The sequence below is a fragment of the Manis javanica genome, chromosome X (assembly GCF_040802235.1).
Source record: "Manis javanica isolate MJ-LG chromosome X, MJ_LKY, whole genome shotgun sequence".
NCBI classification, from domain to species: Eukaryota; Metazoa; Chordata; class Mammalia; order Pholidota; family Manidae; genus Manis; species Manis javanica.
In genome coordinates this window covers 100,257,310-100,273,162 of record NC_133174.1, presented here as the reverse complement: position 1 = coordinate 100,273,162, position 15,853 = coordinate 100,257,310, and the positions used below count along the sequence as shown (strand labels likewise).

Sequence of the window (15,853 nt, the reverse complement as noted above, 5' to 3'; positions counted from 1 at the left end):
ATCTCAACAGAGTGTGAGATGTGATAAACACTTTCCGTCCTCAAAGTTTCATTTTCCTTGGATTGTAAGATACTCCTCTCTCCTGGATTTCGCTGTTTCTCTGGACTTTTCATATAAGTTTCATTATGACCTCCTATCTCTTGGTCTGTCCTTTAAGTGTTGTGGGGGTCTCAGGGTTTTGTCCTCTATCTTCTTTTGTTACTCCACAACTCTCTTTTGTTGATCTTATACAGTGCCATGTCTTCAATTATCCTCTGCTTATTGATTACGCCCGAATTTCTATCTCTAGTTCAGCTTTCTTTTATGAGATCCCATATGTCAAATTGTCTACTAGATATTGCCACTTGTATATTCTACAGGCATCACCAGTTCAACATGTCTAATAGAATGCATTATATCTTCTATCTCCTTCCTCCACTGTTCTTTATTTCAGAGACTTGTATCATGTTCTGACCATTTCCCTAGGTCTGAAAAGCTTAAAATCATCTTGGAGACCAACTTTGTCCTCTTTACCTTCTGTATCTTGTCAGTCACCAAATTGTTATTGGTTCTACTTTCTTAATCTCTGATATTTTTTACCTTGGAATTTGTCTCCATTCTCCATCTTCACTACTACTCTCTTGGTCTGTCATCATTTCTCATATGTATTACTACTAGTCTAATTACTGCAAACTAGTCTCCCTGCCTCCAGTCTTGCCCCCTTCCAACCCATTCTCCACACTGCTACTTGAGCAATCTTTTAAAAATAGAAATCTGATTATACCATGTCTCTGCTTAAAGCCATTGTCTACAGGACTGAATCTAAAAACCTATGAAGGACATGTAGGGCTCTTGATGATCTGGTCCTTGCCTTGGCTGACATCATAGACCCAACAGAACAAATGCCTTGGATTTCTTAGATTCTAACATATCCTTCTCTTTTTTAAATCTCGGGTCTTACTGCATGTTGTTCCTTCTGCCTGAAAGCCTCTTAACACCAACCCCACCTTGCAACCCCATTCATGAGGTTAACTTTCCTTTTACTTCTCAACTCAGAGATATCTCTCCTCTCCTCCCCTGAAATCTGAGTTTGGGTGGTTCCTCTCCATCTTCCTCTGTCTGGGCTACTTTAATTATACAGCCAATCGAGTTGCAAGGACTCCCTTTACTTTATGAGTTGCAATAGCACTTTTTACTCTGCATTGCCATTATCTGTTCATATCTGTATCTCTCTCCAAGAGGGAAGTATGGTGGAGAAAGAAGGACATATTTAAAATGATAAAAAGGGTAGTAATATCACTAATATAATGCTAACAACGTGCCAGACCCTGTCATAATCACGTGCTGTATGGTAACCCATGTGAGGTGGGCAGCTTTTACTGAATTTGAATCAACAGGACTTGGTCATGGATTGAATGTGGGGGCACAGAAGAAAGAAGAGTCTCCGTTGACTAACAGGTTTCTGACTGGAGAGAGTGGGTGAAGATTGGCTGGCGGGGGCCATCTACCGAGATGGACATAAGAAGTACAGGAAGAGGAAGAGTTTTGGTCAGGGTAGTGGACAGAAACTTTCAGTTTGGGGACTGACATTCCTTTTCCATCCTTTCATAACTGATACTTCCAGACGCTCCAGGAATAATGTGAGTAACAGATCTTTACCTCTGACTGACAGGCGTTTGGAAATCCTGCTGTCTGTTTCGGGACAGGAGACTAGCACTCAGGGTCTCTTCATTAGCTTGCTGGTAGCAGGAGGGCTATGTTCTTGGGACTCTGGGCTATCTTTCACCTTATGCTCTGCTTTGCAGCTCCCATAAGACAGCGAGGACACCATGGCCTTGCATCCTTCAAGCTCCTGTGGTGCTTGTGCCTCCTGGCCCTCACGTCCCTTCTGCAGCAGGTGTCAGCACCCCCTACAAGATATGGGTCGTGGGGCCCTGGGCTTGTGATCTGTTGTTCTCAAAGGCCCTGCCTGAGTGTTTTGCTCGACTAGCCACTTTGTAGATTAACAGGGACCCATAATTTGATCTTTTGAATATGTGATTCTCAGTGAAGACTGCCGGTCTTCCGGGGCACTTTCCAGTTTCATTTCCCACCACCAGATGGCATTAGGAGTTATTGGACCTACCAACCCTGGCTACTGCGAGGCTGCCTTGCTCCTGGGAAACAGCTGGGACAAAGGGATTTTTCTCCTGGGCTTGTGTATATTATGAACTAGACAATAAAAATAGCTACCCGACCTTTACTAGGACACTCCCTTCTCTGATCCGGGTGCTGGTAACTGTCATGAGATACTTCCAATGGACTCATGCTGGAGTCACTTCGTCAGATGAAGATATTTGGGTGCACACAATTGAGTCCCAAGTGCTGTTTGGAGCTAAGGCCTACCAGCAGAGGTCGTCCTGACTACAGGACAGGACAGTCAAAGCACTGGGAAAGCTTTCCAGCGCATTGGCCAGGTTGACAAAGTTCGCAGGGAGGGTTTTCTCCCAGCCAGGTTTAAATGTGGCTTCAGTGAGAAACAGAACAATCTCCGAAAGTCTTCCTACCCTCACACCTACGATACATTACTCCCCAGTTCTTCACACGTGTGCCTCTCTCACTCACAGTCAGGCTCCAAGACTGTCCTGCTTCGACAGAGCCTATTTTTTGAACTGAATAAAGGTACAAAGAACTCTGTGGCTAAGATTTCTTTGGGTACCAGTGTCTCCTCTTAGCACCTGGGTGAGGGAGAGCAGCTTCAAGAGTAAGGAGAGCCATACACCCTGTATACCCTTAGGACCTTGGTAGTTCCAGATCAGCCAAAGAGGATGTTCTCATGGCTTCAGTTTTGCTCCCTTCTGGGTACTTTCCCTCATAGGTGCCCAGTGCCCTGGTGTTATCACATCTCACGTAGAACCTGTCTTCCCTGGACTCCAAAATGCACATCTGCCTTCTTTCCTCTGCCTCCCCAAACAGGGCTTGTCTCTCTGCAGCACACAACTGGAGGGATCTAGCTGATCAATGGAGGCATAGTAAAATGAGAAGACTCCCTGAATTTTATTTACCCTTTCCCCTTCCAAGATAAGTTTTACATTCAAAGCTGATTCTTACAGAGATGATGGACAAAATGTGAAGCAGGAGACTGATTGACTTTCTGAAGCTACCATCACCAGTGCGACCTGGGGAAGGGGAGCTCTTCCTAGTCTTCTGGAATCAGACATGTCATACTTATCGCAGTCCTTGTGGCACTTGGTTTGGATTTTTCTTCTAACTTTTTGATCTCCACTTTACCTTTTCTTCTGAAAAGTGGCAGTGAATTGTTGGGAACACTGCTCATTTCCCCATTGCAGCCACTCCACCACCTCAGGAGGGAGAGCTCAGAAACTCTGTCAAACTGATTACTTTGAGGATTAGTCCTGGTCCCGGTCATTTCCTTAGCATAACAATGGGTTTGTTAGAGAATGGCCAAGCTTAGGCCTGGCCTATAACCAGAAGCCCATTTTAAGTTTCAAGTGTCTCTAGTATTGGGCCTTAATTATGATCATTATGGGAGCAGGAAGGCAAGAATTTTTAGTTCTAGGAACTATAGTAGTTTGCTTCCAGCTCCAGTCTACAAGATCCTATGTTAGGCAAATCAGTGTGGCTCTGATTACTTCATAATAGAGCTTGACACTTTCAAAGCAGAGCACAGAATTATTTTTAAAGATAGAAAACCATTTCCAGGGAAGAGTCATGCCAGAAACAGGCTAACATATTTAGTATCATAATGTTTTAATATGTTACAAATCTTCAAGAAGTCCAGTGTCCCCTGCAAGTTTACATTCCATAAGTGTTTCACATCGCACCCATTCTAAATAGTATACTTTTTGAAATAACGTTTTGGCCTCTACCATGAAATGTTAAATAAATCCAGGCCCTGAAGCTCTTTGAGCTGTCAGACTGACAAGCTAGGATACAGCATTCACCAGCCACAATTCCTTTGAGGCAGAGGTGGCAAATGCACATATTATTGTCCTACTATTAGAAAATCATTCCTTTAAGTCAGTGGTTTTCCCTCTGGATGCACACTAGAATTACTTGGATATCTTTTCAAAATAACTGGTGCCAGAGTGCCACCTCCACAGGTTCTAATGGGCTGCAGTGTGGCTCCAGCGAAGGTATTCTAACTGGCTTCTGAGTTCTTGAAAAATGCAGCCAGAGTCAAGAACCACTGCTTTAAGTTAATGGAAATGCCAACAAGTCTTCCTTACTTTAAGTTACAAGCCACTTTTGTCTTAATATGACTTTGTTTAATCAGGTTGTTTTCTTTATAACAGTATGAATCAGCCTACTAAGGGAATGGAAATTTTAAGACTGGGGGCAAAATAAAGCCTAGAGAGGAAGGTATGTGGTTATGGAGCAAAGGAAGACCCTGGGTAGAGAGGACAGCAGCAGGAAGTGAAGTAGGAACTCAGAAAGGAGGATGAAAGGGAGCCAAGACAGAGCTCTGCTCTTTGGGATTTTGCCTCTGTGTGGATAAAATGAAGGTTCCTGTGGCCAGGATTCTCACCTGGCCCTGGCTGGCTAGCTCACTGCACACCTGTGGGCAATACGTTGTTATTGACTCTATATAAAGAGCTCCGCCCAGTGCTCTGGGCAAGACAATGGCACGGCTGCAAGGCTGCAGGAGAGCAGAGACAAGACTGGAGTAGTGGCAACACTGAGGACGGAGACTGAGACGGCTATGCAGGCAGAGAGGCCAGAGGCTGTGTGCAAACTTGCTCTGAGTGGATGGGATTTTAGTGATTGACCTGCCACCATGGAAATAAAGTTGGGTATAACCTTTTCACCCCAAGAACATTTTACTGTAATTTCTTTGGTCACATTGAATTCATAGTGAACTTGCCCAGGTCTGAAATCCATTGGCAAGACACTCTGCTTTCTGACAAAACAGGCAGACTCAGAGATGGCATGAGTCAGAATGTGGGTGGGGGTGGGGGCAGCAAAACAGAGCCATTGGTTGGGCTGTGGCTTGAGTCCAACCCCTGGCAGTCCAGTGTGCAGTGTCCAAAGGAGTGTGTAGTATTTATGTGTGGTAGAGCCAGTTGCAGGTATGCAAGGGCTTTGCTAAGTGATGGGTGGGGTGTGACAGTAGGAACTGTGGAAGGGCAATGAGTCTTCAAGGAAGACAGGTTTGCCATCACTTGATCATCCATCGAGAGCAGTGCCTCAGCCAGTGGGAGCAGGAGGGGCAGAGTATGAACATAAATAGACCATGTATCAGGACTTCAATCAAGCGGCCTGGGGTTCAGGGCATGTTTCGGGTCCCACCAGAAAACGGAAGACCTGGTGGGAAACTGAGGCAGAAGTCAATGAATATGGATTTGGTCAATAGAACAGAAGGGTAGGTTACAACCCACCAGGCACAGCACACAGCCGATGGGATCTCTAGCTGCTTTTCTAGTGCCTCTCATCTGGTAGGACTGAGAATGCTGAAGCATTCCTAGCTGTTGTCTATCTTGACTGAAAAAGCACTAAGAGTTTTGTGTTACCTCAGCTGAGAAGGGCTGAGAAAGGTAGGGCCTGGCCTCTTCCCTATTCTACTGGATGGATATGAGGCTACTCTTCACTGTGGCCTCCCAAGCAAGCCTTCAGAGAAGGACCTATTTTGATGTATAAAATACAGTGGACAGGGAGCCCTTCCTTTGGAGAAGCCTGGCAATATTTGGACATAATAAAAATGGGAGATTTGTTTGGTTTTATCTGTTCACAATAACATTGATCACAGACAGCCCCATGTGGTGGTGGTAGTGAGGGATAGGGGTGGGGAGGAATGGGAGAGAAAGCTAGCCTACTACTGGTTGGTGTGTCACCTCTCTTTCTTGTACATTTCTGTTTCCAATTAGGAAATGTCACTGGCACCTTACTGGAGTCAGAAGAAATGCCTTTCTCAAAAACAGGTCTACATTGTGCCAGGACAATACCAAGACAATGAGAAAATTTAATAGTAAAGATGATAATAACAATAATAATGGTTCTGGGCTCTGTGGAGAAGAAACAGCAGGGATGTTTTTAATTAGATGCTGCCCTCAAGACAATGAAAGCAGCCACAATACCACTTTACATGTGGACAGCCCTCTATAGTTTACAAGGTATTTGCATCTAGAAAATCTCATTTAATCCTCCAGATTATCCAGGGGGTAGGTATTTTCTTGCAAGTTTTACAACACCTGTGTCTCACATAACAAGTAAGTAGGTGTCAGAATTATTAACACCAAAGAATGGAGTAAATGAAGTCCCAGAGAAGGGGGATTCAGCCTCTTCCAGATTCTCAGCTCATTTCCTTTAAGCTTCAGGGGCAATTAACTAATGATCTTTGTTATTGACAAAGTCAGATAGGAGAAACATTAATCAAAGACAAAGGCCTCAATTAATGGTCAGGGCTGCTGTATGTGATTATGTAGGTTGTGCCCTGTGCTAGGGAATCTAGCTGAATGGGCATGAGGGCCAAAATTCAGTTCACTTTCTGCTCCTTAAACCATGAGCCCTGGTGGAGGTTTTGATTCAATGGCACAAAAGAGCATCTGCTCACCAGGCAGAACACCTGTTGGATTGCAATTACCCAGAAGAGGTTCTTTTGCTAATTCTCACAAGGGCTAGCAGGAGGCCCCACTAAAAAGCAATTTAGAGCAGTTTTCAAATGGCTATTTCAAGCCCTCCTCTCTTCTCCTCACCTTTTTGCCTATCAATGCTTGGCTGATTGTGACATCCTTTCAATTTGGATTTACCAGGTTGTTGAACCATTTGGGGATTCCTCTAAATCCCTCTAAATTGAGAATGTTTCACTACAATATGATGTTGGGCAAATAGGACACAGAATTGTCTTCTCTTGTTCTTCTAAAATTAAACACCTTATTACTATCTTATTGCCAGGGATCTGGCTCGCCTCTCCTCATCTATTAAAGATTATTGTACACAGAACAGCAATAATAACAATAACAATAATGGCAATAGCTAATATTCATTGAGAGTTTAATGTGTGTTAGTCATTTTGCAAGGGCTTTGTATGGACCATCTCATTCAGTTCTTCTAACAGCACTTTAAAGTAAGGCCAGTTATTATTAACACACTTCATAGATTAGGCTTCTGAAGCTAAGAGAGGTTAGGTAATGCGTCCAGTGTCGCAGAGCTAGTGAATGAGAAAGCCAGGATATATATTCAGGTTGGTCTAAAGCAGTGCCTCTCCAACCTAGATGTGTACCAGAATCCATTGTTATAACACAGGTTTGTTTGGTTCCTCCTCTGGTTTCTGACTCATGAGGGCTGAGGTAGGGCCCCAGAATTTGCATTTCTAACCAGCTCACAATGGTGCTGATCTTGCTGGTCCAGAGGTCAGACTTTGAGAACTACTGGTTTAATGAATGACTTAATGCTCTCCTGCTTCCTGTTCACTTGAGGTATAGCCCTAAAGCACACTCACTTGATATCCTCTGTTGGTGTACAGTGTATAATTCAGCCCTTCCATATTTCTTAACTTTTGGGCCCACTGATGAAATTCTTTTAAGTGCCTCAAGGTACCAGGTGTTGGTCCTGTTTTCCTCCAGTAATAACAACGGTAATAGTGGTACTACTGGTCAAGAGCCTCAGTGCTAATAAGGAACTTGGCATGGGCTTTGGTGTAGAGAAATGTCAGTAAATGTCAATGGTGAAAGGAAAACTTGCTCTCATGGGCAAGGTTTACTATCAATAATGATAAAATTATCGAAGACTCGGCACAAGAGGAAATCTCTAAACCTCTAGGCTTCCTGCATTTAAGAGGCCTTATCTGTATAGCAGTTTAGGAAAAGCTGAAGAAAACATATGTTGTGTGGTGTGGAGAAATATTAAAAGCTTATCTCTGGGCAGCACTGTGCAGGCAATAAATGCACTTGCATTACCAGTTTTACCTGGCATGAGAAAACACACTCGGCTGCAGATGGGATGGCCCCTGCATATAATCTGTGTCTGCCATCATGCTGAGTTACTTGTATCAGTTCAACACTGGTGGCAGGAAAGTAAATGGTGGTCTTGGGACTTAAGGCTAAAAAAGTGTTGGGTGTCCTCAGCTGATGGAAACAGCCACATATCACCTAGTGTGGTGTTCTTAAAGTGTGCTTTGAGAGCCTCCTGCACAGAGTCACACTGGGTGGGTGGGGGTGTGTGTGTGCTGGGAAACATGCAGATTCCAGAGCCTCCCACTCTCTTCTTATGTATCCATTCTATAGACTGGGTGGGAGAAAACTGAGAGGAAGCATGTGAATCTACTTCTGTTATAGTATGGCCAGATATAGGAGTCCTGAGAGAATGTGAGACTTGGGGTAAATCACACTGCATGTCCCCCTCCTCCTTGGACCTGCTTCCCCTCTCTTCTCTCTCAACATTTGTTGAAATGAATGTTAGTTGTAGGACATGTCACAAAAGGGTTAAAACGAAGAGCAAGGATGGTAGAATGGAGTGTTGCTGTGGATTGGGAGCAATATGGTGGGCTCCTGATGTGACATGACCCCTAAGGATTTCTTCAGCAATAGCTAGTGGAACCACTTCCATTTCACAAGGTGTGACACTGGGCCCACTTTCTTCCACCGAGGACTCTATAGCCAGTAATCTGTGAGAAATCAAAAATTGAATTTTGCCTTCTGAGAAACACAGTTCCTCTTTCACAAGGAAATGGTGGCCAAAGTATTTTAATATACGAAGAGAAGTATAAGTTGAATAACTTAGTAATTGGCTTCTCCTGGAATTCTGTGACATTTCCTATTGCTAGTGTTGGGGGTGAAAGAGAGGGTCCTGGACAGCCTGCCATATTGGGTACCACAATATGAAGATAGCTGCTAGACAGCTCATGTGGGGTCCAGGTAGCTCAGAGAAAGTGCTAGTATCACATCCTGGTGAGATGGGATCTCAGGAGGATGCATCTTCTGGTCCTTGTTTTGGCTATCAAGTGGCTTGACTATTAACAATCAGGATGGAAACTTACAAATGAGTATTATTCAGTGATCACCTGTTGACTCAGGCCTTGTTTAGGATTTAAGGTTTCTGCGTATTAATCCTTTCCTGACAACAACTTACAGGTAAAATCCCATTTTAATGAATGTAATTTTGAGATAATAAAACTATTTAGTAAAATCATCATGTAGAACAGATGCATCCACAAATCCCTGTTCATGAAGCACTCAATCTGTTAAATTAAGTGGCTGTTGTTTGAAGTCAGTATTGATGCTTTCTATTTTAATGCGTTCAATGGTAAGGTCTTGTCATGCAAAAAATAGAAGAGCCTGTGATCATACCCTCTCAAGGCTTCCATTTCCTCATCTGGAAAATAATGGGAAAATGAGAGGGGCTAGATGGTCTCGAAGGGTCTTTCCAAGTTGTAAAAATTCTGACTCTTCATCTGAAATGTCCTCAGTGGGGGCCAATGGAAGGAAAACTGAGAGGAGAGACTCAGGTTGAGGGTTAGGTATTGAGCATCGTTAATGACGCTCAGTATTAAAGACAGGCATGGTAGTATTCACCTGCCCAGCAAATACCCTTTCAAACTGTTCCTCCATACTAACAATCCAAATACACCATGTCTCACTTCTCAAGGAACTCACCAAAGACATCCAAGTGCACAAACTCTCTCAGTTCTTCAGACATCCATCTAAACAATGTTTATTGGGTGCACCATATGTACCAGGATATGGAGATGAATAAGACACTGTCCTTGACTTCAAGGAGCTGACAGTTTCATAGTAGAGGCTGACATAAACAAATTAGGGCAATAAATCTGGTAAGTGCCATGAAAGAAGTCAGTTCAGGGTGTGGTGGGGCTCTAAACCAGTGTCACAAGTTGGTGCCCTGGAAAAAAGTCTGTCAGATGGAGATTTGTGTGCAGGAAACTTATGGGGAAATGCTTTCAATGATAACACCTGTGAGGGAGAGAGGGCAGTAGGATTGGACACAGAGAAGACTCGAACTGTCATGCAATTACAACAAAGGTCTCAGCAGTCCCAATGGCAGTGCTGGAGCTGGGATGCCCTTCAGAGTTGACCAGAATTGAAGTAAGCTCTCTTGGCCTTTATGCCTCCATGTTGATGAGCCATTGGTACAGGATGACACAGAGAAAGGGATGCAGATGACAGTAATAGTTTAACAGCCAGACCATCAGGGGGAGGAAAAAAGGCCCTGATTTGTAATGCTTGCTGATTTCTATGGTGTAATCACTCCCACCATGCCCAATTTCAAGCTACCAGTATGACATTATAGCTTACAAAAGCCCTGAAAATTTAACCACAGGCTCTTGTGAACCAGCAAAAGCCGACTTAAGCACACTGCTGAGGGCGTGTGACCTTGGAAGAGATGGCTCTCATTAGCTGAAGGCAATTCCTAGGGAGGCATCAGCTATCATGTCCTGACACCCCCAGAAACTAGGAGAATGAGTGCTTTAGTCTTGAAGGGTGCATCCGGGTGACACACCACAGCAACCATGACGCAGTGCGTATGTTGAAGTATTTCCACCAACAAAGAGCACTTAGTTCTCTTTAACATTTTTCATCTAGTGAAATACTTTTAATACTCCTTTAAGTATATAAATGGAATTTTATCTCTATGGGGTAATTCTGTCAAGTCATCTAATCTCTGCTTTTGCAGAAAAAAGCTGCCAATACCGACCTGCTTGCTAAGGATATTGTTGGACAAACTGGCCAACTAACCGAGACACCTGAATTAACTCTTTTTTTCCCCCTCAACGGACTAATCTGACCAAATGGATTCATGTTTAATGATATTAACCAAGTTTAAAGAGTTAGAGGCCTTTGGTTCTAGTTTCTCTTTCTAAATCCAACTCTTGCCTTTCCATCCTCTCTGGCACTCTGTTTTCCCATTATCCAGAGAGAGGCTGTGAACAAGGGAGGCTAACTTCCTTGCATGGCTGATGAACTAGCTCCAAAGATATCCCTAGAGTATTCAAAGGAAGGTTTGAGCATCATAGTACCTGTAGAACCGCTTAGGGTAATTATATTGAATGGACTAATGATTATCTGAAAACTCAACTTACGTGCTGTGTGTATGTGGTGTTTAAATTAACTTCATGACTTACTAGTTATACTTTAAAAAAACAATGAAGAGTACCAGCTCTAGCTCAAAGGGAAACTTTCTGGGGGTATTTAACAAGTGTAAAGAAGGTTTATGAAAATCGATCAAACAAATATGTAAATGCTAAAGACCCGTCATTGAATGTAGTAAAGCATAGTCAGTTCCTGAGATTAAAGGTTCTGTGTAAGCTGTATAATTAATATTTACCAAAGGCAACAGGACCTTTGCTGTTCTTCAAGGAGCTCAAAATCTTTGCCAGGCATTATCTAATTAAACTACTCAGTGTACCTGTGCATTGGAATCTACATTTCAAAGACGTGGGCACTGGAGCACAAGTGGGCTTAAACTAAATTCATTTAGCATGCCAAGGGCGAAATTGGATATAAGACTTTCAGTCTCATGACCCAGCTGCCATTCTTCAACCGTGGCCTCCTCTAATGCACTCTATTGTAGCATAGCCTTGCCAAACAACATAGTTTCATATGTCTAGGAAGAATTAAATTGAGTGCAAAGTAATTCCAATTATAGGGAAGTTTTAGATTATTAAAAGTTGAACATATCACCCATAATATTAATAGCATTTATGGATGAGTGAGTTAGTGCCATTCCTTGTCTATGGTGGCCTTGGTAGGAGTGGGATCAGTTGGTCAAAATCTGTTGGAATGTATGTTTGTAGGATGTGGACAATAAAAAGGCACAGTGGCTTGGAAAATATCTCTCACCCTCTCCTTCCAGGCTTCTTATTCTTACGTATAATCATAGTTACTATTTATTGAGTGCTATGTGCTAAAACAATTATACAAATTGCTCCTTCAGTCATCACTACCACATTATGAAGCACATATTTGTTATCTCCATTTTATGAATGAGGCAGAGAGAGGTTAAGTCATTTACCTAATGGTATACAGCTAATAACTGGAGATGTTAGGATAAAAACTTAGATCTTCCAACCCCAAAGCCTCTTTGTTATGTTACCTCTCACTTGCTGTATTTGTTCTAGTTCCTGTATAGTATTAGGCTCTGCAGCCTGTAGACATATGTATCTTATCACCTAACCCAGAGTCCCTGAACAGGCCAAAGCCATAGCTCAGGGCTTTAACATCTTGCTCATCTTGGAGGCATAACACAGAAATCATTTCCAAATTGTTTATAACACAGTTATTTATTTCTCCCAATCTGTAATTCTTGGTACCATGTTTTTCTAACATATTGCTGCTATAACCTCCCTGCTTTGTTGGTTTCAGTAATCATCATGTGCATGCATTTGGCCTTAATTGGGGCAGAGACTCAGATGCATCTCTTGGAATGGGCTCATGATCTGAAAATGACTGATGGAACCTATGTCTTTGTTCCCTAGGATGCTCTGCTCTTCAGTTAACCGTATAAGCAAGCATACCCACTACCATATCCTGAGGAACACCCCCAAACTGTAAGAAGCCTATGATGCTGTGTTGACCATTACAGTGGAGTCCCCAAGAAAAGACCTACCAAACCTACACAGAGACAGCAGCTAGAGGTGAAATTCCCAAGAAGCTGGAGTCAGATCAAGTAAGTGCAGATTCACAGGTTATCATGAGCAGAGAACAGAAAAAATCAGGAAGGTAAATATTTTTCCTATCAAAAGGCTCTATTCCATAGGAAACCCAATCAACAGCAGGAGACTGCACACAAATTAAAAACACTTTTTTTTGTTGGTGCAGAAAACATTTATAAAATAAATACACATCGTTGGAAAGTGTGTTTTTTCTTCAAGCAACCCACAATGACAGCATATAGTCATGAAGAATAAATAAAACATATTTAAGAACAGGGAAACAAAACTTTTAACACATACTAGTGCTGTATGAGGTGGTCCAGTAAAGATAAGTCTTGTTTCTGACCCAAGCTCTGGGTCAATTAAACAGTAACACTGGTATATTAGAATATAGTACCATTACTATTGATAAAGCTGGTATTGGAGAATGTGGCTTCTGTCTGTTGGCATTCGAGCTTCCCAACACCGAATCTGAGGATTAATCAGACTTCTTTATCCAGTCACCAGCATTGCTGGACTACCACATTCCTACCCAAGGGCATGCCTTTTGTAAATTGTACAGCCTGGAGGAGCACAGTGAAGTGTGGTCCCTATAGGTAGCTCACTCTCAAGAGAAAGAAGTTAGGAGGGGCTGTGCTGCACATGCTTAATTCTCCTTCCAAACTAACTAGTCAGATCAAGTCACTCCTCCTTTCTGCAAAGGAATGAGTAAGGGGGTGAAGAGAGGTCAGGTATTTTTTACTAGTAGAGCTATCTCTGTATAAAAAGGAATCATCTGGAATGGGGAACAATTCCTCCCTTCTAATATACAAGAAATAATATTTATATATGTATAGATGATGAATGTATATATTAACATATTTCATATTCAAATCACCTCTGGGCTAGAGCAAGGAAAAGGAGTGGGGAGAAGAAAGCAGAGGAAAGAATGGAGAGCAAAGGCAAAACCAAAAATGAAAAATCCAGAGAAGGCAAGAAGCATGAGAGGAAGATAGGAAGGCCAAAGATGTCAGTTGGTTTAAATATATAGGGGGGTTCTTATAGGTTGGAAACCAGCTGTAGAAGACAGTAATTTTCAGAAGTATTTAGACTGACACCTACATATGTTTAAAATTGCTAGCATTTGCTAACCTACTGTGTTAGTTATAATGCTTCTGGCTACAAGTAACAGACAAACTCAACACAACATGGCCCAAGTAATATTTTTGTCCCCCAAATTTGAAGGTATGGGAGCTCCAGGGTCAATTAATTCAGCAGTTCAGCGATGTTAGCAGTGAACAAGGTTCTTTTCATCTTTCCACTTTATAAGCTATAAAATGCTAACTTGCCCTCACCATCTGGTTGCTTTCATGGTCTCAAGATGGCTGCCACAGTTCCAGACATCACATACAGGCAGAACTGTCTACAGATGAAAATGGGGGAATATCCTTCTCCTGTGTCACTTTTTAGGAGTGAGGAAATCTTTCCCAGAAGTGCCTCAAGCAGACTTCTCCCCACTTTCCTGGTCACAATTGTGTCGTTACCCATACCTGAACCAATAATTTAGAAAGAGGGATGAGACCGTTGTGACTGACCCCATGGCTGCTGGAAAAGTATGAATAAAACTGGGACTCTGTTAGCAAGGAAGAAGGCTGTCAGATAGGCAGCTGATTGTGTCTAACACTCATATTTCTCATGATCTTCTCCTTTTTATTCATTCTTTTTTTCATTGTTCTGTGGTCTGCTTCTCTCTGAATAAGTGATTCAGATGAAACTTAGGTTTACTTCTCTTTCTGTCCTGAGTATTGATAGCAAAGATTTCGCTGATTATTGTTCTAATAAAAAAAATTGACCAGTAGAGATATTAACAGTGCTGGTTTTGAACTTTATTGCCACCAGTATATTTATAATAAATCTTTTAGGGCACAAATATTTAACTGAAAATAATTGGATAATATGGTCAAGAATTGCAAGAATCCCTCAAATTGCTAAGGATTGTTGCTCAAACCAGTTGTTTGGTGTATACCAGCAAGCAACCAGATGGTGAATTTTTAGACTTTATAGCCAATAATATTGCATCCCAGAGATACAGACTAAGTCATCTTTCTACTTTAATTACAGGATTGAGGGAAGGAGAAAGGCGTGTGTGTGTGTATTGTGTATATATATGAGCAGATATTTTGATACAAAAAACTCAGATTTTCTGCTCTTAATATTTGTTCCAATCTTTTTGAGCTTGTGGAAAACATAAGCTCATTAAAGCAAAAAAAAAAGATGAAGATGCCATTAGCTTGGTTGCTAGGCAGCCTGCACTCTGCTTTAGACAAGGAAATAGAGAGAGCTAAAACAAAGAATCCAGATCTTATAAAAAAGCTTGTTTGGATGCGTTTCCACTCCCACTTTGCCGGTGCCTAAGATTTATAACCAAAGAATGATAGAAGGATAAGACAATTACCTTAACATCTCTGATAAACAAAACCCTTTTTTCCTAAATCACCTTTTTGAAAGGTGTTTTTGAAGGCAGCTGGTATAGCAGAAAAAGCATATGATAAAGGAGCTAGACAAACTTGAATTTAAAGCCTAGCTCTCAGTCTTACTAGCAGTGTGTCCTTGGGCAAATTACTTAGACTTTTAGGTCGCAGTTTTCCCATCTATACAATGGGTTAGTGATCTACATTTTCTAGGGTTGTTGTGAAGAGTAAACAAAGTAATATATGTAAATGACTAGTAGCATGCCTGGTTGACAGCTATCCTCCTTTCCATATTTTCTCCATTGGGGCCAGGATGACCTTATTAGTTGATGGTGACCTAATATCTAAGTTACAATCTGACTTCAGCTTCCTACTTTCTTGAATATTTTTGATTACTGGCAGAGAGTCTCTCAGTAGTTCTAGCTTTCAAAATTATTTCACTTTCAGAAATCCACATAGTACTTGCTAAGATCAAATTATTTAGTTCGATGTTTGCTTATCCATGGACTCCTGTTATTTTTTTCCCTATTTAGTCAACAGATCAACAGCTATTTATTGAGCACCTGCCATGTGCCATGCACTATGCTGAACTCTAGATAGAACAATCAACAAGACAGGACTTTTGTCAATAGTGTGTTGGCACCAGTTCAAAAAACTAATTTTGTGCATCTTTTTCCCAACTCTATATTTAGTGGCATCGTGTTTGTAGCTTGAAATCAGGCACTGGGAATATTTACACCACGGAAATTGGTAGTTGCTACAAACCAGAGCTTTATTCCTCCTCAGGGAGCTGTTGTTAAATGTTTACTAGTTCATAACT

At 41.9% G+C, this 15,853-nt stretch overlaps 1 protein-coding gene across 1 annotated transcript in view; it reads left to right on the top strand.

Annotated features, from left to right (window-relative positions):
• The first annotated feature begins 1,735 nt into the window (after positions 1-1,735).
• GUCY2F (guanylate cyclase 2F, retinal) overlaps positions 1,736-15,853 on the top strand; it is a 77,606-nt gene continuing 63,488 nt past the window's right edge. The window contains 8 exon segments of the mRNA XM_036991438.2: positions 1,736-1,877; positions 1,880-2,002; positions 2,005-2,162; positions 2,164-2,329; positions 2,332-2,457; positions 12,294-12,436; positions 12,438-12,521; positions 12,523-12,597. Coding sequence (XP_036847333.2) covers positions 1,736-1,877; positions 1,880-2,002; positions 2,005-2,162; positions 2,164-2,329; positions 2,332-2,457; positions 12,294-12,436; positions 12,438-12,521; positions 12,523-12,597 — 1,017 coding nt within the window.